Source organism: Bos grunniens, chromosome 8 (genome assembly GCF_055505025.1).
Source record: "Bos grunniens cultivar Pamir isolate PY7600 chromosome 8, Bosgru_T2T1.0, whole genome shotgun sequence".
NCBI classification, from domain to species: Eukaryota; Metazoa; Chordata; class Mammalia; order Artiodactyla; family Bovidae; genus Bos; species Bos grunniens.
The window spans coordinates 6,121,368-6,145,755 of NC_141172.1; the positions used below are offsets into that span (position 1 = coordinate 6,121,368).

At 46.5% G+C, this 24,388-nt stretch overlaps 1 protein-coding gene across 5 annotated transcripts in view; it reads right to left on the bottom strand.

The window, feature by feature from the left end:
• The window catches only part of GATA4 (GATA binding protein 4), a 79,181-nt gene that overhangs the window by 28,893 nt on the left and 25,900 nt on the right, over window positions 1-24,388 (bottom strand). For 2 of the 5 annotated variants that reach the window (XM_086414734.1, XM_086414732.1), the window contains exons 1-2: window positions 23,237-23,348; window positions 18,569-19,655 (exon numbers count right to left, since the gene is read on the bottom strand). In XM_086414734.1, coding sequence (XP_086270860.1) covers window positions 18,569-19,184 — 616 coding nt within the window. In that variant the 5' untranslated portion in view covers window positions 19,185-19,655; window positions 23,237-23,348. Of the gene's footprint in view, window positions 1-14,083; window positions 15,585-18,568; window positions 19,656-23,236; window positions 23,349-24,388 lie in introns of those variants that run through there. The other 3 variants (XM_086414735.1, XM_086414733.1, XM_086414736.1) reach the window with 2 other exon arrangements.

Consider the following 24,388-nt stretch of genomic DNA (forward strand, 5'->3'; position numbering starts at 1 on the left):
TCCAGGCAAGAACACTAGAGTGGGTTGCCGTTTCCTTCTCCAGTGCATGAAAGTGAAAAGTGAAAGTGAAGTCACTCAGTCGTGTCTGATTCTTAGCGACCCCATGGACTGCAGCCTTCCAGGCTCCTCCATCCATGGGGTTTTCCAGGCAAGAGTACTGGAGTGGGGTGCCATTGCCTTCTCTGCACATAACTATCGATTTTTTTTTTTTTCAGCTTCCTTTCTTGGTTCCTCTTGCCAGGCATCTCTTAACCTGTTACCACTCCCACCTCCACTAGAGGCCAGTGCTGCCTAGCCACCCCCACCCTCCCACCCCCACTCCCCCACCAACTCTCCCCACAACCCTGGGGGCTCTCTCCTGTTCTCAAGGCTTCAAACAGAGTGATGATTGCAGACTCCAGACTGGCTTATCTGCCTCCTGCCACCTACCTGTCCCTCCCCCACGCCTCAGGACCACCGTGTCCAACATACTGACCCACCCCTAGATCCCCTGTTGTCTTGTTGTTACCTCTGAGAACACATCACTGGAGTTTTCTATGCTCTCCTCTCTCCCCTGGCCTACTAGGTTTGGGCTGCCTGAGCCTGATTCTTTTTTTTTTTTTTTTAATCTTTATTTGGCTGCATTGGGTCTTAGTTGCAACCTGTAGGCTGTAACTCCCCGACCAGGGATCGAATCCTGGCTGCCTGCATCGGAAGTGCAGAGTCTTAGCCACTGGACCAAGAGGGAAGCCCCTGAACATGGTTCTTACAACTCCTCAACCGCCTCCCCTCCCACACCCAGTCCCACCAGTTCCTTCTCCCTGTAAAACTGATCATGCTCCTCCCTGGACCTCTGCCTCTCAGGTTCCTTTTACAAGGATGATCCCCTCCTCTCAAAGTCTCAGTGGGGCCAGACTGCAGGCATGAAAATGTGAGCCGAAGGGGCCACAGACTCTGATGAATTCCTGATTTTATCTTTTCAGATATTAAACGCTCACTTAGTATCTTCCCTGTAATTGTATCACGGACGGCAAAATAAGTGAGGTGGGATTCTTACCCTGGCAACACTTCCCGTCTAGTAGAACTATAATCCAGATTAAAGGGCAGTGCCAAGGATAGACAGGTGTGTACAGGTTGAGAAAGCTGGTCGTGCACAAGTCTCAGGAATTCTGTCTGTGGGCAAGTCAAAGGCTGCCCACAGAGACGAGCCCACGGTGAGATTCCCAGCCCAGAGCCTACCCCAGCTCTCGTGCATTCATGACAAGATCCAGCTCTGCTCCCTCTGGCCTACAGAGAGGCAGCGTGAACCTGATTTCTTTAATTCTTCCTTGTTTGCTTCTAGTTCTTCCATGGTCAGGTGAGTGAGAAGAAACAAAGTTGTTTGCCTTAAAAAGCCAGAATGAACTGACTAGGGTAGAAGGAAAAATGAGGCCACGCATGCCTAGTCGCCCAGTCGTGTCCGACTCTTTTGCGATGCCATGGACTGCAGCCCACCAGGCTCCTCAGTCCATGGGATTCTCCAGGCAAGAATACTGGAGTGGGTTGCCATGCCCTCCTCCAAGGGATCTTCCAGACCCAGGAAACAAACCCACATCTCCTGTGTCTCCTGCGTTGAACATGGATTCTTTAGCACTGAGCCTACCTGGAAAGCCCCGCCTCTGTGTATACATGTTCTCAATTTACTGTCTCAGTCATGTTTTCCCTGTTCACAAAGCCCGAACTCCTCTGCCTGATTTTCAAGGCCCTCCACATGCAGCCCCATGGTGTCAACCTGGGCAAACCAAAAGGAGAACTAGGCTGCACCTGGAAAAGGTCCATGATGTGTGTGGGGGGGAATATCCAAGATGCCAAGGTGGTCCTCCAGGCTGCAGAGCTGTATCAGGGAGCAAGAGGCAGGGGGCGTCGCTGTGAGCAACCAGCTCACGTACTTGCACAAGAGCCCAGAGCCCAGGGCTGGAAACACTGGAGGTAAACCCAAAATCAAAACAGACAGAGCAGGTTCCAGCAACCAAGCTTCAGTGTTAGCATCGATACTGCTTTTCTCAGACTCTATGGATGGCATAAAGCAAACGAGGAATTCTGTTGGGGTTTTTTGAGAGTGAGATTCTTGATATGGATGAAAGGATTTAAAGATGTAAAGATGCATGCTGCTGCTGCTGCTGCTAAGTCACTTCAGTCGTGTCCAACTCTGTGCGACCCCATAGACAGCAGCCCACCAGGCTCCCCCGCCCCTGGGATTCTCCAGGCAAGAACATTGGAGTGGGTTGCCATTTCCTTCTCTAATACACGAAAGGGAAAAGTGAAAGTGAAGTCGCTCAGTCGTGTCTGACTCCTAGAGACCCCATGGACTGCAGCCCTCCAGGCTCCTCCGTCCATGGGATTTTCCAGGCAAGAGTACTGGAGTGGGGTGCTGTTGCCTTCTCCAAAAGATGCGTGAGAGATGTAAAATGGTGCAGTTGTCATGGAAATCACTATAGTAGTACCTCAAAAACCACACACAACTACCACATGACCCAGCAATCCCACCTCTGGGTATATTCCCAAAAGAAGTGAAGGCAGGAACTTGAAGAGATATTGGTGCATCTGTGGGCAAACAGCTTGATTCACAACAGGCAGAATAACCCAAGTGTCCATCAACAGGTGAATGGATAAATAAAATGTGCTCTATCCGTGCAATGGAATAGTATTCAGTATTTAAAAGGAAGCAAAGGGACTTCATTGGTTGTCCAGTGGTTAAGACTCTGTACTTCCAATGTGGAGGCATGGGTTCAATCCCCGGTCAAGGAACTAAGACCCAATGTGCCATGTGGTGCTGCCCAAAAAGGAAGGAAATTCTGACACAGGCTTACAACATGAATGCGCCCTGTGGACATATGCTACGTGAAATAATCCAGACACAAAAGCACAAACCCTGGATGATTCCACTTACATGAGGTAACTGAATGGTCAAATTCCTAGGGACAGAAAGGAAAATGGTGGTTGCCAGGGGCTGGGAGGAGGAGGAAAAATGTACAGAGTTTCATTTGGGGGGGATGAAAAAGTCCTGGAGATGGAAGTGGTGGTGGACGTGTGAACATGTGGACACACTTAGCGCCACTGAAATGATAGCTAAAAATTGTTAAAATGGCCAATCTTATGCTGTGTATATTTTACAGCAGTTAATACAAAAGGTACATAAAGGGAAGTGAAAGCCTTTCAGTCCTAAATTTGAGTTGGAAGTATTAGCTTCACCACACGATGTATTTTATCTTATCTTCAGGTGGACAGGGGAAGTATTTCCTATCTATTTTGAATGACTCATCCAATAGCAGAGAGCTCAACTAGCAGAGCCAACTCTAAGAGTGGTGTCCAAACACCATTTCTCATTAAAAGGAGCCAGTGTTTCTTGGAGACTTGGCCAAACCCAGGTCTGGGAGGAGGAAGTGCATAAGAAGAACTTGGAACATTTTACAGTATGCAAATCAGGAAAGGATCAAGCCAAGATTTTGTCAAAAGAACTCAGGAGACAATTTGAACAAGTTCCCTCTGGCAAAGACGGGACAGCGTGAACATCAATTAGGATAATAAGGAAATAGACTAAAACACATCAAGTATGTTTAAATCCATGAGTTCTTAATTATACTAGAAAGCTTTTATTCCACTGGTAATCTTGGAAAGGATGCTAGTGAACGAATTCATTATTTTGAACATTGAAAAGTAAAGTGAAAGAAGCAAGCATTTACCCTACTTTTCTTATATAAACTGTATCTCAGAGTAACCAAATATTTGATAAATTAAAGTCTTTTTGCTGTCATAGATGCATTTCAGCTAATAAATGAAGAAGGAATGAGAGTATTAGAATGTCACCATTTGCAACCCCAGTGAAGTAACAGATCTAGGCAATGACCTTCAGCTGCTGAACATAATCTAGCCAATTTTTCCAATCACAGATTTACACAAAAAATCCAGGATGGGGGTCCTCTCTCATGGTGCAGTGGCTAAGAATCCGCCTGCCAATGCAGGGAATACGGGTTCAATTCCTGGTCCAGGAAGATCCCACATGCCTCGGAGCAGCTAAAGCCTGAGCGCCACAACCACTAAGCCTTCACACTACAACTATAGAAGCCTGTGTGCTCTAGAGCCCGTGCACTGCAAAAATAAGTAGCCCCGCAACTAGAGAAAGCCTGCTCACTGCAACGAAGATCCAGCACAACCAAAAACAAATAGATAATTAGTTAGTTTAAAAAAAAAAACATGGGATAGAGAAACTCATTAAATGAAGGGAATGCAATCAATAAAATCCAGGTTGTGGGGAAACCTAACGGAAAAGCCTAGTTTCTTTAGCAAATATTGCTGCTGTTCATTTGCTAAGCCGTGTCTGATGCTTTGTGACCCCTTGGACTCATTTCACCTCAGTCTGTGGGATTTCCCAGGTAAGAATATTGGAGTGGTTGCCATTTCCTTTTCCAGGGATCTTCCCAGACCAGGAATCGAACTCCCATCTCCTGGGTTGGCAGGCAGATTCTTTATCACCGAGCTACCAGGGAAGCCTAGCAAATATATTCCAAGAAAAAGAAGAGCGAAAGGGGGAACTCAGGTTAAAAGAGACTTAAGAGACATATTAACAGAGGAAGTGAATGGACGTTTTAGATCCGGATTTCAACAAACTGTTAAAGAAAGTTAGACAAATAGGAAATCTGAACACCAATTGGATATTAATATTAAGGTGTGATGGTTAATTTGTATCAGAGTGATGCTGATCCTCAGGCTACATTTTTTTTCAGTGTCCTCATATCTTTTAGAGATATGTACAAAGTATTTAGAGATAAAATGATAAGTTGTCTAGAATTTCCTTCAAAATAACATAGTATGAGGGATGGGGGAGATACAGATGAAATACAGCTGGTCTTGAGTCAACATTTGTTGAAGCTAGCAGGATGAGTAGTTACTCTCAATTTTGCATATGTTTGGAAATTAACATGTTTTTTTGAATGTGTATGAAAGGCAAGAAGTGAGCGTAAAATCTTCATCTTCACCTCTAACCCCCCTGGGAAGTAGGTGCTGTGGCATCTGGCTCTGCACACCTGCATGAACAGTAATCTACCGTCATTACCTGTATTCCTATTCAAGACCCTCCTGGTCCCTACATCTCACTTTTAGAGACAGAATCACTAAGAAGGGAGTGGGGTTACAAAAGAGGGTGGGACTCCACCTCTGAGGTCAGATTAGCCACATCCCCATGCTTCCCACGGCAGGGAATCTGGGTTTGGGAGCTAGAATCAACCTGGATTTTTGCCCCTTCTTCCACCCCGGCATGGACACAAGCCACACAGCCACACTATGCCCTAATCTAAAGCACACATAAACACACAACAGCTCCTCAACATCCCTATACTGCGTCTCCTCCTTTCCATTTGAGATCTTTCTCTAATTGGGAACAGGTGGGTGGCTCAGGCATCAAGAATCTGCCTGTCAATGCAGGAGACACAGGAAACTCAGGTTGGATCCTTGGGTCGGGAAGATTTCCTGGAGGAGGGCATGGCAACCTGCTCCAGTATTCTTGCCTAGGAAATCCCATGGAGAGAGGAGTCTGGTGGGCTACAGTCCCTGAGGTCCCAAAGACTCAGACACGACTGAGCATGCATACACACAGAAATGCAGGGGGAAGGCTGTCATCACCTTGCAAGAGTGAGGCAAAAACAAAACAAACAAGAGCCACTAATTTTAACCTGTCTACACTATAACCAAAGTGATAGATCCAAAATGCTACTTGAATCCTGCCCCTCCACTGTCTAAGTCTTGCCTTCCCAAGCCAAGTCTGAACTCTCCAGATGCCTCTGCTGGCCGCATGCTCCCCCACACTTCACCCCCAACACTGCAGAAAAGCCAACTCAAGAGCCTCAGCTTACCATGTCTTTCCCCCACAGGCAGCAAACTCCTAAACGTTTCAGACCCCCGTAGGAGTCCAGACCTGCAGGAAGCAGGCCTCTACCAGTTGAAGCATACTGGGCTCTCGAGGAACCCAGATTTACCCCGCTGAGTAAATCTGAGTAAATCTCCATGTGCTCTCCACACACTGAGACCCTCACTTTTTTAACTCCCCTGCCAGATGGTAAGCTGTTGGGATGAAGAGACAACCTTGTTCATTTTCAATCTCCAAAGCCTAGCAAGTGCTCAGCTCCCAGGAAGCAGGGGGGAAAAAAAATCTGTTGGCTGGTTGGCTGATGAGACAAATGATGTGTCTGTACTGGTGTCGGTAACAGAGCTCTAACCCTCTGCAGGTCTCCAAGAACCTCAGGCACTGAATGGGTTTAGTTAACAACAGAAAAACAAAACCAAAGGAACAACACACTGAGACCCCCAACACTGGAGTCATTTAACCCATGCTTTCCCACAGATGTTTTTACCTTAAAGTATTTTATTTTGTATAAGAAAAAAAAAATTAACCCATCAAACCTGAAATTTCAGATACCATTGCTTAAAATGGGATTCTCAGGTGGTGCTAGTGGTAAAGAACCTGACTGCCAAAGTAGGAGAACGAAAGACAATGTAAGGGAACATTCGATCCCTGGGTCAGGAAGATACCCTGGAGGTGGATATGGCAATCCATTCCAGTATTCTTGCCTGGAGAATCCCATGGACAGATTAGCCTGGTGGCTTATGGTCCATGGGGTCACAAAGAGCAGGACATGACTGAGGCTACTTAGCACACACACATGCAGTCATGGAAACCTACACTACCCAGAATGAATGAAATCGAACGGATGCCCAGCAAGCTCAGAAGCATTACATGTACCATTGCTGTGAGGAAAGACAAAGCCAGTGAACTATTGTCATGGGCGATGCCATCAGATCCTGGATTTTTAAAGTTAGTTTATTTCCACCATGTGGCTTGCAGGATCTTAGTTCCCTGACTGGGGTTTCTCTGTCTTTTTAATTTGGCTGTGCTGGGTCTTAGCTGGGGCATTTGGGCTTTTAGTTGCAGCGTGCAAGGATCGAATCTGGGCCCCGCGCACTGGGAGCGTGGAGTCCGAAACACTGGACTGCCAGGGAATTCCCCAGACCCTGAATTTTTAAATACCCTTTTCTCACTACTTCTGTGCCTGGCCTGATTTCTTAACCTTGACAATGCAGATGCTCAGACTAAGAGAGGCTTAGAAAGTTGTGCAAAGTCACACAGCAGGAAGATGAGAGCATGAGACAGGATCGCAGGGACTCTTGGCGCCAGACTGATGCGCTTTCACCTCAGTGGCCTCCCCTTCTAAAAGTGGGTTGGAAGCAGCACACTCATATTTCCCGCATGTCAGAGCCTCGAAAATCAACATATCCTGTAGCTGGTCACCTCACTTCAAGAGGGCAACCACTTACAACTTAGAAAAACGCCCTAGCTTTAAAATGGCTAAGCACAACATACTGTAAGATTTGAGAACTATGCTCCGATTTGATTGGCTATTTATTACTGCCCATTCTTTCAGTCATTTCCCCAGTCTTCCTCTATTTAAGGCGGTGGTCCCCAAACTTTTTTGGCACCAGGGTCTGTTTTCGTGGAAGACAGTTTTGCCACGGACGGTGCAGGGGGATGGTTTTAGGATGATTCGATCAAATTATTACATTTATTGTGCACTTTATTTCTATTCTTATGGAAATACTAATTTCTATTATTATTATATCAGTTCCACCTTAGATCATCAGGTATTAGATCCCAGAGGTTGGGGACCCCTGATTTAAGGGATCAGTCTTTAGGAGCCAGTCTGGGTCACTAATCTTATAAAAACTTTCTTCAATGTTTAAATAACTAAACAGTAACTTTTTATGACTGTTTAAATATATAGATATACACATGCCTGTATATGGTAACTAAGAAGTCAAGGATTAATGCCTAACAGTGGTTATCTTTGGACGGTAAGATTACAACTCTGTGCATTGGTTTATAAGAGTTTTTCATTTCTCCATAGTAAATACACACTGTTTAATAAAATAAAAATAATTACATTTTATTGATACTATTTGAAAAAAAAATTTATGAAGCCATCTTTGACCTGGAAAATATTTTCTTTTCTCAAATAAGCAGTATTTCCCTCTTAAATGTACACTCAGAGAGAACCACATTCTTTATTTAGGGTCAAGTTAAGTTCTCTCTATATGCTAGGGAAAGGTTTTATTTGTTGTTTGTTTTCCCCGCCTACTCAATTTTGATGGGTAACCTGTATTATTGCCTCTCTTTACCTGGTTTGATTTATGATCTTGGAAGTCAGGTCATTCTCTGCTGGGTCGAAGAAAGAAGGGGGAAAAAAGGTCTCTCCACCTAATACCTGATAAAATATCTGAAAAGGTCATTGCAGACCTTGACAGAAACACATACAACTTCAACCCAATCTGATAAAACAGCAACTTGAAAACTTTTATCAGAAGAAAATGTAACTTGCCACTTCCCAGCTCAGTTGACTGAACTGTTTTTTAAATCTGAAATGACAGACATCATAAGATAGGAAAAGCTGCAGATAAGAAGCCAAATTGGGTTGTCTTGAATCAGATCGGATTGTCTGCCTGGGTTCAAACTCCCACACCTGCTCTGAATGTGTCAATGAGAGTCTCTTGGCATGGTCCCCGAGGGGTTTGGAAACACTGCAAAAGTGGTGAACTTTGAGACTTCAGCGTTTATTCTGCGATTATAATTAACCTGCTCACCAGTTGCTATCGATCAATACTGAATGGCGCTGATAAAGTCTGACTGCATTTCTAGAAGTAGAAATAGAGATTTAAACTAGGAAGCAAAAAAGGAAGATAAAAAAAATATGTTAAGGACCAAATTCAATTTTAAGAAGCAAAACTGGATCTGTGACTAAGGAATCTCAAAGCCTGTAGCTTAATAATCCTCAAAACTTCCCACCAAATTCTGGTGGGAACTCCTTGATTTCTCATCCTCCAAAAATAAAGTCAGTCTATGACGATTCAATACAGAGTGACAGCCTTACGTTCTGTGTTCATTCCACTTGCAAAGCGTGAACCAAATGGAATGGGTTACCTGTCTGTCTTTGGCAGAAAAAAAAAAGATTATTTAAAGACATGAAGGCAATTCGAGGGCTCTTGCAAAGTACTGAAGGCCAGAAAACCCAATTCCCTTCATTCAGATAAGAGGCTTGAATATCCTGGCTCAGTTCTGATTACAGAGCAGTAATAGATAAAACCCTAGGCCCCCTGCCAGAAACGAGAAAGCTTCTACTGATGGCTTCTGTGATCAGCTCAGACCAAGTCCATGGGCTTTTCCAGCCTAGGGTTTTATCCACTATCTTGATCCAGGCGTCTATTCACATGTTCACTAAACAATATAACTACTGTGATTCCCCTCTTTCTTTCTCAGCTCTGACCTTCAAAGAAAAGGCAATAAAGAGAATACAAAGAAAAGGTAATACAGAAAACTCTAGAAAAGGATTTTTGTGAGAGGCATATGGTTTTGCCCTTCTTCTGTAGCCAACAGTCCCCAGGAATAAGAATTTTCTAGTTTGGAGGGTCTCAATTCTGGGCAATCTCTCTTTTAATTCTCTACACCCCCAAATCGGGATGCTGAAAAGACGCTTCTGTGAGGCAGGGACTCGTGGCACAGCGAGTTCTGCAGCATCAAAGGGAGACGGCGAGACATTGGTAGGAAACAGGAAAACACAGAAGAGAAACCACAGTGGGGAGAGAGAGCAGGCGGAGAACAAAGTAATACACATGCCTGAAGTTGACCTGAGACCTTTGACCACGACAGACCTTCAGGATCTGAAAGGATGAGTGCCCTTAAACTAGGGCAAGTGAAAGGGTGGCAAACGGGGAGAAAGTGTATTCCTGGAAATTGAGACTTACCTGGGTTCTAAGTCGGACCTACTGTTGGCTACCAGAGAGAACCGGGACAGGTTAATCTTTCTGAGCACCAGTTTCCTCTTCTGCAAAATGGAGATCACAGTATCTAATTCTCAAGAAGAACTTTCAAGTCCCTCTCACCTGACAACTTCCTCACGGAATGGATTCAGCTTACTTGCATATTCGCACGATGTGCTGTGTGCTGTGCTTAGTCACTCAATCATGTCCAACTCTTTGCAACCCCATGGACTGTAGCCTGCCAGGCTCCTCTGTGCATGAGGATTCTCCAGACAAGAATACTGGAGTGGGGTGCCATGTCTGCTTCCAGGGGATCTTCCCAACCCAGGGATTGAACCAGGGTCTCCTTCATTACAGGCGGATTCTTTACCAGCTGAGCTACAAGGGAAGCCCCATATGCATGATACAGGCATTGTATATGTGTGTGTATTACAAGATAAAGGTTTCTATCCCTAAAGTGTTGTTAGCTGGTTTTCAAACATTAATGTACCCAAACTTGTAAACTTCTTTTGTATAAATTAAAATACTTCAGAGGTTACTATTATAACCCCATTCATATTATCTTCCTTTACCTTCTTTAGAAGGAAACAGAAGAACAGCTCTACACAGAAGAATAGTTTTATTAGCCAATAAAACATTTAAATAATCCTGCCTGGAGAGTGTTACCTGAGACCACTTCATGGGCCATGGCAGGGCAATGTAACAGAGTGATACTTTCCAAGCCATGAGAGAGACTTAGCACCAGCAACTTACGCAGGACTGCAGGTCAAAGAAGTCACCAGCAGACAAATACTTTCGGATGTCAAAAAGGGCCCCTTCAAGATCTTAAAACAGCAGTATCCCGGGACCTGGAAGAACTGCCCACTTCTAGAGCAAAGCAATGGAAAAAACCAGGGGTCCTTTTTCTTTCTTAAGCAAACAGAAGCAGCGATATTTGCAACCTGCTTCAGCTCTAAGTCCACAACACCTTAAAGGTCTTAAAAGGACAGGCTGAAAAGAAGTGGTTAAAAGACTGACTTACCTTGCCCTGGAGGAAGGTAATTTGGTTTTCTAACACAATCCCATCACTGCCCTGGGTTATTAGTTTTTCTGGTTCTAGCCCCAATATAATCTGAGTGAAAGTACCCACACCAAGAATGGTGGCCAGTGTATGCACCAGTGAGGGCATCTCAGGAAGTCATGTCAGTTGTGGGGGGCAGGGAGTGGCATCTGACAATTTCGGACTGAGATCTGCTTCCAGAAGACATTACTGAGGGTCGGATAAGGGTTTTTGGACCCCTCAGTAAAGCAATCACCTGTTGGATAAGCAAAAATCAAAAGCCACATTCAATAAACAACAATTTATGTTTTAAAGTGCTTTTCCTGTGCATCCATAAACTCTAAATATAGAACCCTATTTTTTTTTGAAAGAAGGGAGACTTTCAGGAAGTTAATTAACGAATACTTATGTGTCTTTAAAATTTTAACCAGTTTCATGTTTTTTTAAACTGGTAATATAGTTATATGACTCAAAAGTAAAAAGGTTCCACGTGTATACCCATATCCACAGCACCACTATTCACCAGTCAAGAGGAGGAGACAACTTGTGTCCCTGACAGATGAAAAACAAAACGTAGTACATACAATGGAATGTTGTTCAGCGTTAAAAAGAAAGGAAATTATATCACAGGCTACAACGTGGGTGAAAGTGGAAGACATGCCCTTGTTGTTGTTGTTAGTTACTCAGGGTTCAGCTCTTTGTGATCCCATGGATTCTGTAACCTGCCATGGGATTTTCCAGGCAAGAATACTGGAGTGGGTAGCCATTCCCTTCTCCAGGGATAGAACCCGCATCTCCTGCATTACAGGTGGATTCTTTACCGCTGAGCCACCAGGAAGACCATAAGTGAAATCAGCCAGTCACACAAAGATGAATACTGTTTGATTTCCACTTACATGAGGGATCTAAAGTAGTCAAAATCATGGAGACAGAAAGGCAGTGACCAAGGGCTGGTAGGGAGTTTGAAATTTGGAGTTGCTGTTTAATGGGTATAGAGTTTCAGTTTTGCAAGACAAAAAAAATTCTGAAAATCTGTTTTACAACAATCTAAAAACAACTTAGGCTTTCCAGGTGGCTCAGTGGTAAAGAATCTGCCCGTCAATGTAGGAGATGCGGGTTCAATGCCTGGGTTCTGAAGATCCCCTGGAGGAAGACATGGCAATTCACTCTAGTATTCTTGCCTGGTGGGTGGAAGTCCACGGGGTCACAAAGAGTTGGACATGACTGAGCATTCACACACAACAACACTGCTGAACTGTACACTTAAAAATGGTTCAGATAGTAAAGGAAATCAACTCTGAATATTCATTGGAAGGATCGTTGCTGAAGCTGAAGCTCCAATACTTTGACCACCTGATGTGAAGAGCCGACTCATTGGAAAAGACCCTGATGCTGGGAAAGACTGAGGGCATGAGGAGAAAGGGTGACAGAGAGCGAGATGGTTGGATAGCATCACCGACTCAATGCACATGAATTTGAGCAAATTTTGGGAGATAGTGGACGATAGAGGAGCCTGGTGTGCTGTAGTCCATGGTGTCGAAAAGAGATGTGACTTAGCCACTGAACAACAACAAAATGGTAAAAAACAAAACAAATAAACTTTCACTTTAACCTCCCTGGATGTGAAATGTATTTTCTTGTTATTTAATGACTTAATAAAGAAATACAAAAATGACAATGAAAAACGGTTAAGATGGTTAAAAACTCAAAAAGTTCCCAAGCATATATGGTGAAAGTCCTTTTCCCCTCACCCCCCACCATCCCATCCCATCGGGCAAGCATTGTTACAAATTCCTTGTGAACAGTTCCACAGAGAAATTAAACATTTTCAAACGTACATCATCTTTTCTTGTCCTTTTTTTAAAAAATACAAATACACATACATCCTGCACTTATACATGTCTTGGCGAGGATTCCAAGCTTATTCTAAGTTCATTGCATAATGAACTTTCTAACTTTTTCTGGAGAGCTTTTTGCATATTCAAAGAATATAAATTCTTTTTTTTCTAAACAGTGTTAATTTTTTTTTAACTTCCTAACTTTTTACGCTGACAAGATCTCCTATTGTTTGTATGCACCATATGTAAGCAAACAGTCGCCTAATAATGCACATTTAGATTATTTCCAATTGTGGTTGGAATAATTATTTCCAATGACAAACAGCGCTGCAACTAACATAGGCCCTTATATTTGCAGAATCAATTCCTAGAAGTTAAATTTCCAGGTCAAGGGTATCAGTTTTGTAATTTGTCAGACATCACAAAGGGCTCTCCACAAAGGTTGTTCCAATTTTCACTTCCATCCACAGGTATCAGAGTTCCTATTTCCCCATCTCAGAGTATGTTTGTTTTCTTAGCTCATTTAAGGTAAAAAAAAAAAAAAAATAGGGAGGGATACCAAAGAAAGTGTTATCTAAAACCATCTCCCGTGCATCATTCTACCTGAGTGCTTAGAAAGTACCTAGCAAATGTGGCTTGACCTTTCGGTGGGACACAATTGGGCAGGTGACAAATCGTACTAGAAGCAGTGACACACCCCTGGCTCCCCCCACACACCTTCCCCATTTAATTGGTTCTCAAGCCAGCACCGCAGTCCAGCCCCAGCTCCGACTGACCTACTTGGGGTGGTAACCGGAAAGTTAAACAACTTTGGTTTCTCAAAGACTGACGAATCATTCTCTAGCCAAACAAGCTACTCACGAGTCTATCTTACAAAGTTCCCTACATAAATGAACTGGCTCAGAAAGCAACTGGCTTTGTTGATAAGCAGTTACCAAAAGATTCTAAAAGTTTGTTTATGCTGTAGGTTTGTGGAACTCACCAACCTACACCATGAACAAACTCTTAGAATACAGCGAATAAGACAAAGCTTTCAAAGAAACCTCTGGTTAACACTGTTATACATGCATTTTGTTGTACTGTTGTTTTTTTTAATCAACCCTTAAAATGATTCTAAATTGTTGAGCTCCTTTAAAAATACAATCCCTTGTTTTTCTACTACACAAAAGAATTATTTCATCATAAAATATATTTCCATAGCTTTCCAGTAACATCTATCATAATGTTATTTTATTTAAGATATATTTACATATAATTTCCAGTTTCCTTTTCAGCCTTAAGTATTTACAAGCATTAATTGGTAAAAAAAATCAACTTTATTGTGGTGTAATGTACACACAATAAAATACTCCCATTTTTTTTTGGCAATTTTATTTTATATACTCCCTTTTATTTATTTTTGGCAATTTTGTTTATTTTATATACTCCCTTTTATTTAATTTTTCATCCAAGGCCTCACAGCTTGCAGGATTTTAGTTCCCCGACCAGGGACTGAAGCCACACTCTGGCAGTGAAAGTATGGGGTCCTAACCACTGGACCACCAGGGAATTCTCAATGCTCCCATTCTATTGGTACATGTCCATGAGTTCTGACAAATGGATATGCCTACTTAACAGCTGTGTTCTCCACAAGGAGACAGCTATATCATCCTGCATAGCTAACTCACACGCACACCTCCGTGGACCCGAGCCCTTGAACACAGCTCCACTGGCAGATGGTCACGTAGTGTATCCTTAAGAACTTTCAGCGCCCACATTCCATTTCAACAACTACAGTCTCATGTGTGAAAGTGTTCTTCTCAAGCCCAGTATCTGCTCACATGGAACAACACGTTTAAAGGCCACAGATTTTTTGTTTTAAACCTTTTGGCCATGTTGTGTGGCGTGTGGGATCTTATTCCCCGACCAGGGATCAAACCTATGCCCTCTGCAGTGGAAGTTTAGAGTCTGAACGACTGGACCACCAGAGACGTTCTTAAAGGCCATGGACTCTTGCATTTTAGATATCTGTACACAGTCCCTCTCTCTGCTGAAGTTGGCCTCTTCAGCAGCCCAAGTGTGTGGTTTGTCCTGGGCAGAGGACTGTGGCAACTCCCTCTTGGATTTCCACTGAAATATTTGCTAAGTGCCCAGCCTCTGCCAGGCACTTAAACATGAGTGATTCTCTGTACCTGGCCTCAGTAAGGTCACATAATTCCATTAGTGCAGCCTAATTCACGAACTCAGTGGTGTGTCACGCACATATTGAACTTGGAATGAATTAACGTTTATATACATGCAGTCAAGGCAGAGTAATTCCATCCACCTGAAGTCCAGAGCTCTACAAAGGCCCTTGTTTGCTTTTATTACTTTGGGTTTTCCCTTATTCCAATAACCAAAAAAAAAAAGAACTCTGGCAAGATGTGAACTATTGTTAATATTAATGCTTAATACTTCATAGAAAATAAAAGTATTTGCTTCTTTCTCCTCACTGAAATTAAAAACAGTTTCTGAGTGAAGGGTGAGTTAGTCTGTGTGGTTTTACCTATAGTGACAAATATATTATTTAAACAAAAACCAAACTGGGTTGTATTATTTCATGGTACCAGGCTATGTGACTTATAGATGAGGGCATATGTTTTCTTAATCTTTTTTTTTTTTCAAATTGCAGGCACTTCTGGTAAAGTTCTATTTACCCTTCAGTGCCAAGTGCAGACAGTACCACCCTGGTGAAGGCTTCCAGGTTCCTAGACAGAAGGGAGGCACACGTCTGTCATCTCTCCTCTACTATCAGTTCATGGCCATAGCTCCCTGCTGAGTCACTCACTGGCCTTCTTGTGTCTTTAGGGTGATCAACCATCCCCATTTGTTGGGGCCTCTTCTAGGTTTAGCATGAAACATTACCAATCCTAAAAAAAAAAAAAAAAAAAAAACCCCAGTCTTTAGAAAATCAGAACTGGTCACTCTGCATGATAGCGAGTGACTGTTTAATAAAATAGCCATCATTTCTGAGATGCCAGAGCCAAGTACTTCACAGACATTACAGTATTTTTCTACTTTAAGACAACATTAAAAGTAGTTACAATCATCTCATTTTACGGAAAAAGAGAGGAGATTTAGAGAGGTAAGTACCTCGCCCAAGATCACAGGGGCACCTGGATCTAGGTTTGCTTTTGCCACACCCCCACACCGTACTGGGTCTTAGGTGTTGCTGTTGTCCACCAGGCTCCTCTGTCCATTGGATTTCCCCGGCGAGAATACTGGAGTGGGTTGCCATTCCCTTCTCCAGGGGATCTTTTCCACCCAGGGATTGAACCTGTATCTCCTTCATTGGCAGACAGGTTCTTTGTGGCTGGGCTACCAGGGAAGCCCTTCAGTGGGTCTTAGGACCTAGTGTTCATTCCACACAGCAAGCTCTCAAAAAATATAGAATCAGTCTTAATCCTTCTACCACTCAGCATCAGTTAACATGCCAGTGATGGTCTTTGATAAAGCTATGAGGCATTTACAAGAGGGTCATGTGATGGGAGGAACATATAAAAAGCACATGTACATATACTGCTTTTAACTGGCTTTGATATAAGTGCCACTGGAGAACATACTGGAGACGTGAATGCCAACAAATTCAACATGCCTCCTCCCCTCACATAGATAACATGGAACCTTTCATAACTTGACCACTTAAAACACTTGGCTGTGCACAGAAGAGAAAATCCGACGGCTTGGCCAGACCCAACGGCTGTCTTCAGGTGGGACTTGCTGAACCAGGAGGACACAGAACAGAGCACACTTCTCAGCAAGGATGCCATCCTTAAAGGTCAGCTTGCTGACACTGGAATGTGGGAAACTTTACTGACTCCAATACCCTCCTGCTTGGTAGGGGTTATGTTTTTTAATCTAAATACTTACTGAGTGCACTTCTCAAACGGTACTTTTATTTTCTTTTAACATTGCTGCGACTGTAACTCTCATGACCACAAACTGTCCCCCATCTTTGGATTTCAGACTTCTCTTTCTTCCTCTAACACCAAATTCTCAGTCCAGGATTACAGGAGTTTAGGAAGCAATCTCTCCAGCCCACTCCCAAGTTAAAAGAAGTAAAACTCTGAACCATTCCTATTTTAAAATGGAAGTTCTAGAGTGAGTTCTAGAGAGAACTCAGGAGAGTTCCAAGAATGGGAGGCCTGAGGGCCCCACCCCTAGTACTCCCACCTCCAACTGCCATTGTATGGAGATGCTGTCCAGCTATCTCTCAAGGTCCTCCCAGAGGCTAGCAGCCTGGGGGAGGGGGGTCCTCCTCCCTGGGGCTGGGGGGGCTGCCGTCTGGCTCCCCCGTGAGGGGGAGGGGGAAACTGGGCGCCACATGCACGGTTAATCAGTTTACCTAAGATGTGTGTCTGGTCCGACACCCCTAAGGACCTTCCTAGGCCACCCAGGGCCAGAGAATAATTTAAAAACCTTCAAAGCCAGGATCCTTCTTGGAGCCAGCCCGAGACTGGAAACCAGGGAGGGACAAAGCTTTCCTCTTCAAAGTGCGAAAGGATTTAGCACTTAGTAGGCAGTCAATAAATGTTAACTTTATTTCTCAAGTCTGGGCTTCCCCTCCTCCTCTAAAGCCACTTCCATCCAAACCCGATTCTGTCCCTGCCTGAAATTCCACAGGACCAAAGGACATTTGAATTCTGAATTCGTGGTGCCACTTCCTTTTCCTCTCAGCACGGAAGACCTTCCTGGGACTTCATTTTGTTCATCTGTAAATCAGGCCAAGGGGCACACGCATGCTGTCCTCAGGTCTGACGTTCAAAGGAACTACAACATTGTGCCTGTTACAATTGTAACTTCTAACCCCAGTGCTAGGGACAGGAGGAGGCTGAACACGCAGACCTGCGTCACAGTCTCCACAGGCGGGCATTATAAAGAAGCACCTGTGTGCCAGGACTTCCTATGCCTAGCTCCCTGTCTGCCAGGACACCCACCTGGGGAGTGCTTCTAACGCAGCCCTGGGCACCTCGGTCTGGCCGACCAGCCAAGGTCACAATACACTCTGGCCCTGAGATACGACCCAGAGACACACCCCTGGCACTGGTCCCAATTCAACCCATCTCCATTGCTGTGCTTAGTCGCTCAGTCCTGTCTGACTCTTTAGGACCCCATGGATGGTAGCCGGCCAGGCTCCTCTGTCCATGAGGGTTCTCCAGGCAAGAATACTGAAGTGGCTTGCCATGCCCTCCTGCAGGGTATCTTCCCAACCCAGGGATCGAACCCAGGTCTTCCTCATTGCAGGCAGATTCTTTACTGTCTGAGCCACCAGGGAAGCCCTCTCCATTGCTAGGTCCCTCATTTGTTCCCGGTGTGAAATACTCAACAGGAAAATTTACGGCCCAGAGGGATCCTCTAACTGAGCCGCCATATGGAGCCAGAAGATGTTGGGCCCAAACCATGGACTGAGTGCCCTGCGGAGGACTGAGAGGCGGTGGGAGCAGAAACCCCGTGGTCTCGGCGCTGTACACCAGGGGCGCCCGGTGGCCTCCCCAGTCACCCAAAAATGGGCGCTGCCTGGGTGCACGGCGGCCCAGACTTATCCTACGTCTGGGGCCGCGCGGAGGGCTCCCCCAGCCCCTGCCATCCTGCAGTCGTCTCTCCCGCTCGGGAAAGGATGTAGAGGGCAGGCCCAATCTCACTGAATCTGGGCTCCTTGGAGCTGTGACCTTCACCGCCATCATCACCCTGGCCACCTGGCTCGGTATCCCAGTCTGCTTTCCTTGAAAATTCACGCATCCCTTCTACCTTCTGCCCCCACCCCCATATATTTGTGAAAAATTAAATGCCCCAAACAGGGCTCAGGGCTGCTTCTGTTCCGGCCCCGGGTACTCGCGCGGCATGCAGCACTCACCGAGATTGGGGTGTCGCGCCGCGGGGTTGGCTCGGCCGGGCAGGCTGTGCAGGACCGGGCTGTCGAAGGGTCCGGCGGAGGCGGCGGCGGCCGCGGCCCAGGACGCGCCCACGTCGGCCATGTAGGCGGGGTAGGGGCTGGAGTAGGAGCCCGCGAAGCCGGCTCGCCCGTACTGCTCGCGGCCCGCCAGGCCCGCGCCGGCAGCCCCGCCGCCACTGCTGTAGGCCGCGGCTTCCCGGGCCGCGGCGGCGGCGGCGGCGGCAGCCAGGGACCCAGTGGTGCCCGGGAAGGAGAAGCGCGGCGACACGGGCGGCGGGGTGTAGGCGGCTCCCTCGGCTCCCGCCTGGCTCCAGCCCGGGCTGCCCTGCTGCGTCCCGGGCCCTGCTCCCGACGGCGCGGCTCCCGAGCTGCCGCCAGAGGCGGCCCCGGAGGCCGCGCCCCCGCCTCCGCCCTGGAGGTAGGACAGGCCGAGCACCGAGGAGGGCACCCGCGGCGTGGGCACGTAGACAGGCGAGGACGCGGCGCCCGCGCCGTGCATGAAGGCACCCGGGCCGCCCGCCTCGTAGGGCCCGGGAGGGGGGCCGTGGTTGGCGGCCATGGCCAGGCTCTGGTACATCGCCCCGCGCGTGCTCGCAGCGTCCGAGTCCTCAGGCCAAGGAGTAATGCGGATAGAGAAAATAGTAACACAAAAATTAAAAACAAAAAACGAATAACGTACAGGGGAGGGGCTGTCAAAAAACCCGAAGATCAAAAATCAAAGGTTAAAAAAAAACACACAAATCCTTCAAAAATATATACATATTAAATCCAGCGTTGAGCAAAAAGACTGAGGTTCTGGTTTACTCAGGAAAATCCCAAATTGAATTTGTGGTTGTTCCCCTTGGTGGTGGAGTTGAGGGGTGGGGGGCGAGTCCACTAAAGGTCCTAGAGGATCCGAAGGCGCGGGATGGCGCCGGGGCGCGGAGTCCTTCAGGGTGACGCGGGCCAGCCGGTCGTCAGAACACCCCGGCCTGGTGCACAGGGTGCGGTAGGCTGGCTCCAAGGCTGAGGCCCGGGCCGGCTCCTTTCCTCCGAGATGTAGCCGCGTCTAAAGAATGAACGACAGAGGGAAACAAGGTCATCCAGTGCTTTCAGGGCCTATTTCCCCTAAGCTTGGTTGCTTCTCTCGCCCTACAAACAAAATCGCCACTCTCAGGGGCCCAGCTCCTCGGAAAGCTGATCTGCAGAGGCCCGTGGGGTGTGACTGCTGCAAGGAAGCCTCGGGGAGGGGCGCCTTAGAGGCGTAGGGCTCTGCGGTTATTGGACGTGTAAATTACTGGTTGTGATCTCGATCAGCGTTTTTCTTTTTTGTGTTGCTTGTCAGGAAGGACTTTTATTTTACCTTATTTCTAGCATATTCTTGTCACAGTATTTTAAAAGACCAAGGGTTTCGGGTTTCCACGAAGAGCCTAGAAATCTAAGAAATCTCTCCCCAACTCCTTTCTCCCCCACCTATCCCCAACTGATCCTGACTGTGAAAGAACTTTAGATTGCCCGTGGAAGACAGGGACAAACTTTATTAAAAAAAAAAACAAAACAGCAATCTAAGAAAATTTTGTTTGCAATCTTTTTTGTTTGTTTGGGTTTGTTTTTTTTTTTGCTTTTAAACTAGAGGCAGATTCTAAATATTTATAAATGAACACAGCGTCTGGTAAATCTCAGTGAAAAGGCTTGTGAACTCTTATCTATACAACTATACAATGTGGACATCAAATTAGACAAGATACACGTTTCTTACAAATAGTTTTATTTTGGAGATTTTGCAGACTGGATATTAAGATGAGAAAAGTGAGAGAAATGTACAGTCGCTTTACAGAACTATAGAACTCACTGGATCTCCAATTCATTGAGTGGGTTTTGCACATGGAATCACAGGTCCAGCCACGTATGGAATCAGAACACCAATGAGACTGCTTGGGGGACAGAAACAGTTTGTAGGACTTGATTGTTTCCTTGCATCCTGTGTTTGATTTCACCAGGCAATTTTTCTGATAAAAACCAAGCATGCTACGTTCTGAAGCACCTGCTTGGTTCCAGGTCATTTTCTTTACAAGTCCACTAAGCAGAAGTTTCTCTCCTCATTTTACAAAAGGCAGAACTGAAGCATCCAAAAGTTTTAAAACTCCTCTAAGATCAAAGTACAATTAAAAGAGGTGGGGGACAAAATCTGAAGGACTCCAGAGTTTAAGTTTGTCCAGTCCGTGCCCACTTTTCTCCTTAAGAAAATGCAGGTACTCTTAACAATTTTTTTTATTGCAATAGCAAACTTATAGAGTTATTAACTGAATTATGTACTAAATCCAGGCTCTGCCACTTACTAAATGAATGACTGTAGACATATTACTTAACCCCCAGGCTTCAGTTTCTTCATTTGCAAAAATTCATATATTAAAGGTAATTATCTGGTAGGGTCACTGTGAGGATTATAAATTCTATATACTTGGCTATTATTACTATTAAAAATTTCTAATGTATCAAAAGAAAGTGCTTCTGATGTATTATGTACTATAATAAATGGTCATCTTTATTCCAGTAAAAGTTCTGGAAATTGAATTTCTAATATAATATATAATGCTTTTCATCATTAATAACATCACTAATAATAATAGGATAGCACTATATTATATAGTCATATGTTAACTCTTAAGTGGTTTATTATTTGCTTTCAAAACTCTGATAAATTATTGGTTTGGTGAACATTTCCTTCCAATAAGAAGTTTAGTTAGAGGATGGATATTAAAAAATTTGACCTGAAATCAATTTTCCCCTTCAAAAATGAACACAAAAAATTAATACCTAATGGAATACCTAGGCTTCAACAAGTAAATTACACAGGTTTACCTTAATAAAATATTCAGTATTTAATTTTAAAATCCAATAGTTGACCTATTTCATTGAATTTTCTGGAATACCCCCCTAGTTCTAAAACAAACGTTATATATTTCTTTTCTCACATAGCTGCAGGAAAGGAAGATTTATAATTTTGTAATCCAATTTCCAATATACATACAGATGCTAACTTAACAAGCTTTAAAATGTAAACGCTGAAAATGCCATAAGTCTAACATTTGTCTTTACTGCATTCTCTGCCTTTTTAAAATGGCTGATACATTACCTAAGAGTTGGATTACTGAACAATAGAAGGTGGAGAAAATACCACCATAGACCTTTCTGTTAAGACAAGAAATTAACTGCTCCCTTTAAAAGACTGTTGCTTGTTTCTGTAATTGAGATCCGACGCAGGCCACCCAGAGAAGATACAGACAGAACTCCTGAGAATGGCAGAAAAGGTCTGGCCTCTGGAGATTCAGACTTGCGCCCAGTTTTCCCTCTCCTCCTGATCACTCATCCCAGTTCACCCCGATTCACAGGCCGGACAGGAATGCTTTTTTTCCTTACTGAGTTAGCGCACAGCCCTTTTCTGATAAATTCTGCCAGCGGGGAGGATGGAGAGCGCCCTAACGTTCTCGTCCATTTACAGTCACTCCTGCTCCTTCGGTTCTGCTGGCGCCTTCCCCCGCGGCCTGCTGCCGAGAAAACTGTCACTCCCGAAAGCACACACTCTCTGGCAATAATGAACCTGATCGCTGAGGGGGACGTGAAGATCCAGAAGTGGGGGGGTAGGGTGGGTGGGAACCACCCCGTCACCCTAATAAAAACTGTCTCTCTTTTAAAACCTCTAACCTGCTCTAGGCTGCAGTTCCTTTTCGGAGAAACACAGGAAATACTTCCCCGAGGCGCTTCCCCAACCTTCCCGGCAGCGCTGGCCCGGACTCCCACGAGCCCTGGGTCCCTCCCCACCCTCTGAGACTAACCCCAAGGCCCCTTGTTCTCTCAGCCTAGTGGCAGCTCACCACTTGGGCATCCTCTGATCCCCTAGATCACCCCCCAGCCCAAGGTCAAGCGACAGAATTTCGTGGACGCGGTAGCTAGCCCTGGCCAGTTGAGGGACATCACCGCTCTACGCCGGGTTCCCGCCCTTCCCTACCACCCGCCCCCCCAACCCCAGCTAATCTCATCCAGAAGCACTGTGGGTGGGTGGGGTTGCTAGCTGCGTGAGGGGCGTTTAGTTCCCTGGACCCCGGATGGGAAGACTGGGAGGCATAAAAAGAGCGGGCGCTCAGCAGCCATTCCCGACTTCTGAGCGCCTCCCCGGGGCCCTGAGGCCCAGCTGCGCCGCCTCCCACCGCCACTCTGTCGCCCATGGGCGACAGTCCTCCGTCTGAGTCTCTACGTGTTCGAGCCGCTGGGCGGCCGGTCCCGGGTCAGTTGGTCAGGATGATTTCTCACGGCCATCATCGCCACCAAGGCCCAGTCCTGCGAGGTGCAGACAAGGGCTGGGAAATCCGCACGAGGGGCGGGGATTAAAAACGTCCAAGTTCATACAGAAAAAATCCAGAAGCTCGTAGAAGATTCCTCTCCACTTTCCCCCTAAATCTCACTTAGCTTTAAAGAAACTGCTAAGCCAAAGGAGAGCCGACTCTGGGCAAGGTTAGGGACCCGGGATGACCGACGTCTCCTTTCCACTCGCTAGTTACCTCTCTCTACTCCCAGGCAAGCCCGCACGGAGGAGATCGGGGTTCCGCGACTAGGGAGAAAGAGCCGGGAGAGGGATGGGAAAAGCCGTACCTGCCGGGGTTCGAGCTTTCTGGAGGCCAGCGCGCGCTCCCCCGGGCGCCGCGGCAGCTTAGGCGGCGGCAGAGCTCCCGCAGCCTCCCTGCCGGCCGCCGCGGAGTCCCCCGGCTCGCGGCGCGGAGCCCCTGGCCCCTGCGCCCGGCTCGCCGGCGTTGACTGGCCCGCGGGAGTCACGTGCAAGGGAAGGGGGTGGGGGGTGCGCCGAGGCGGCTGCACCTCCACCGGGCGCCGGGCTGCGGGGCTGTTCAAAAAAACTCCCCCAGCAGGCAAAGTCCAGGCTCTGGGATCTCCTCGGAAAACGCCAAAGTGCTTCTGCCTGGGCGCGGGGCTTCACCCCACCTCACGCCCTGCCTGAGGTCGATTCGATTTTGCGGTTTTGCCCTGGGTCAGCTTTATTAATGAGACCTCCCCTGCCTTCCACCTCGTCCCTCCTCCCCACGCCTCCTGGTGGTCGGGTTCCAGCCGAGGCTAGGGACGCGGTGGGCGAGGGGCGGGGCTGATCAGGGGAAGGTGACCTCTTGGGAGCGACCCTGGCTCGGGTGTGGGGCACTGGGTCACCGGGGAGTGCCCCGGCTGGCTGCAAGGCTCCGGGTGATAGTGGGCAGTGGGGATCCTCGTAGTCCAAGATCCCGGGTAAGTGGAAGAGACACCAAACTTGGATGAGCCTCCTCAAGCGGAGCGCGGAGACCTAACCCGCCCTCCCTTTCACCTTCGCAGTAGCCCAGGGAGTCCGTGAGGCTCCTGCCTACAGTTTTGTGTTTATGCAAAAAGTCCACGCTTTCATGGCGAAGCTCCCAGCCCCTGCGGCCTCCTGCCTTCAGATTTTTCCGATTTCTCTGCAGCCTGCGGCGCCGCCGCACTAATCTAAGAGACTTAGCAGGGGCTCGGGGAGCTCAGCAATCCAGCGGGGCTTCTCCGACGAGATGACTCTTCCAGGGGCTCAGCACCCCGCCCCGAGCCGGGCGAGAAGGGTGGCAGGCCTGAGTTTGGAGTCGGCGTCAGTGCCTAGAGGCCCCAGCGCAGCCGGGCTGCGAGCCGGAGAGTCCCTCAGACAGGTCTAAAGGTTAATAGAGCAATCACAGGGCCCTATTACCGCGTAAAAATAACCCATCGATTACCGCAGCCTTCAGCTCCAGATAACAGCCG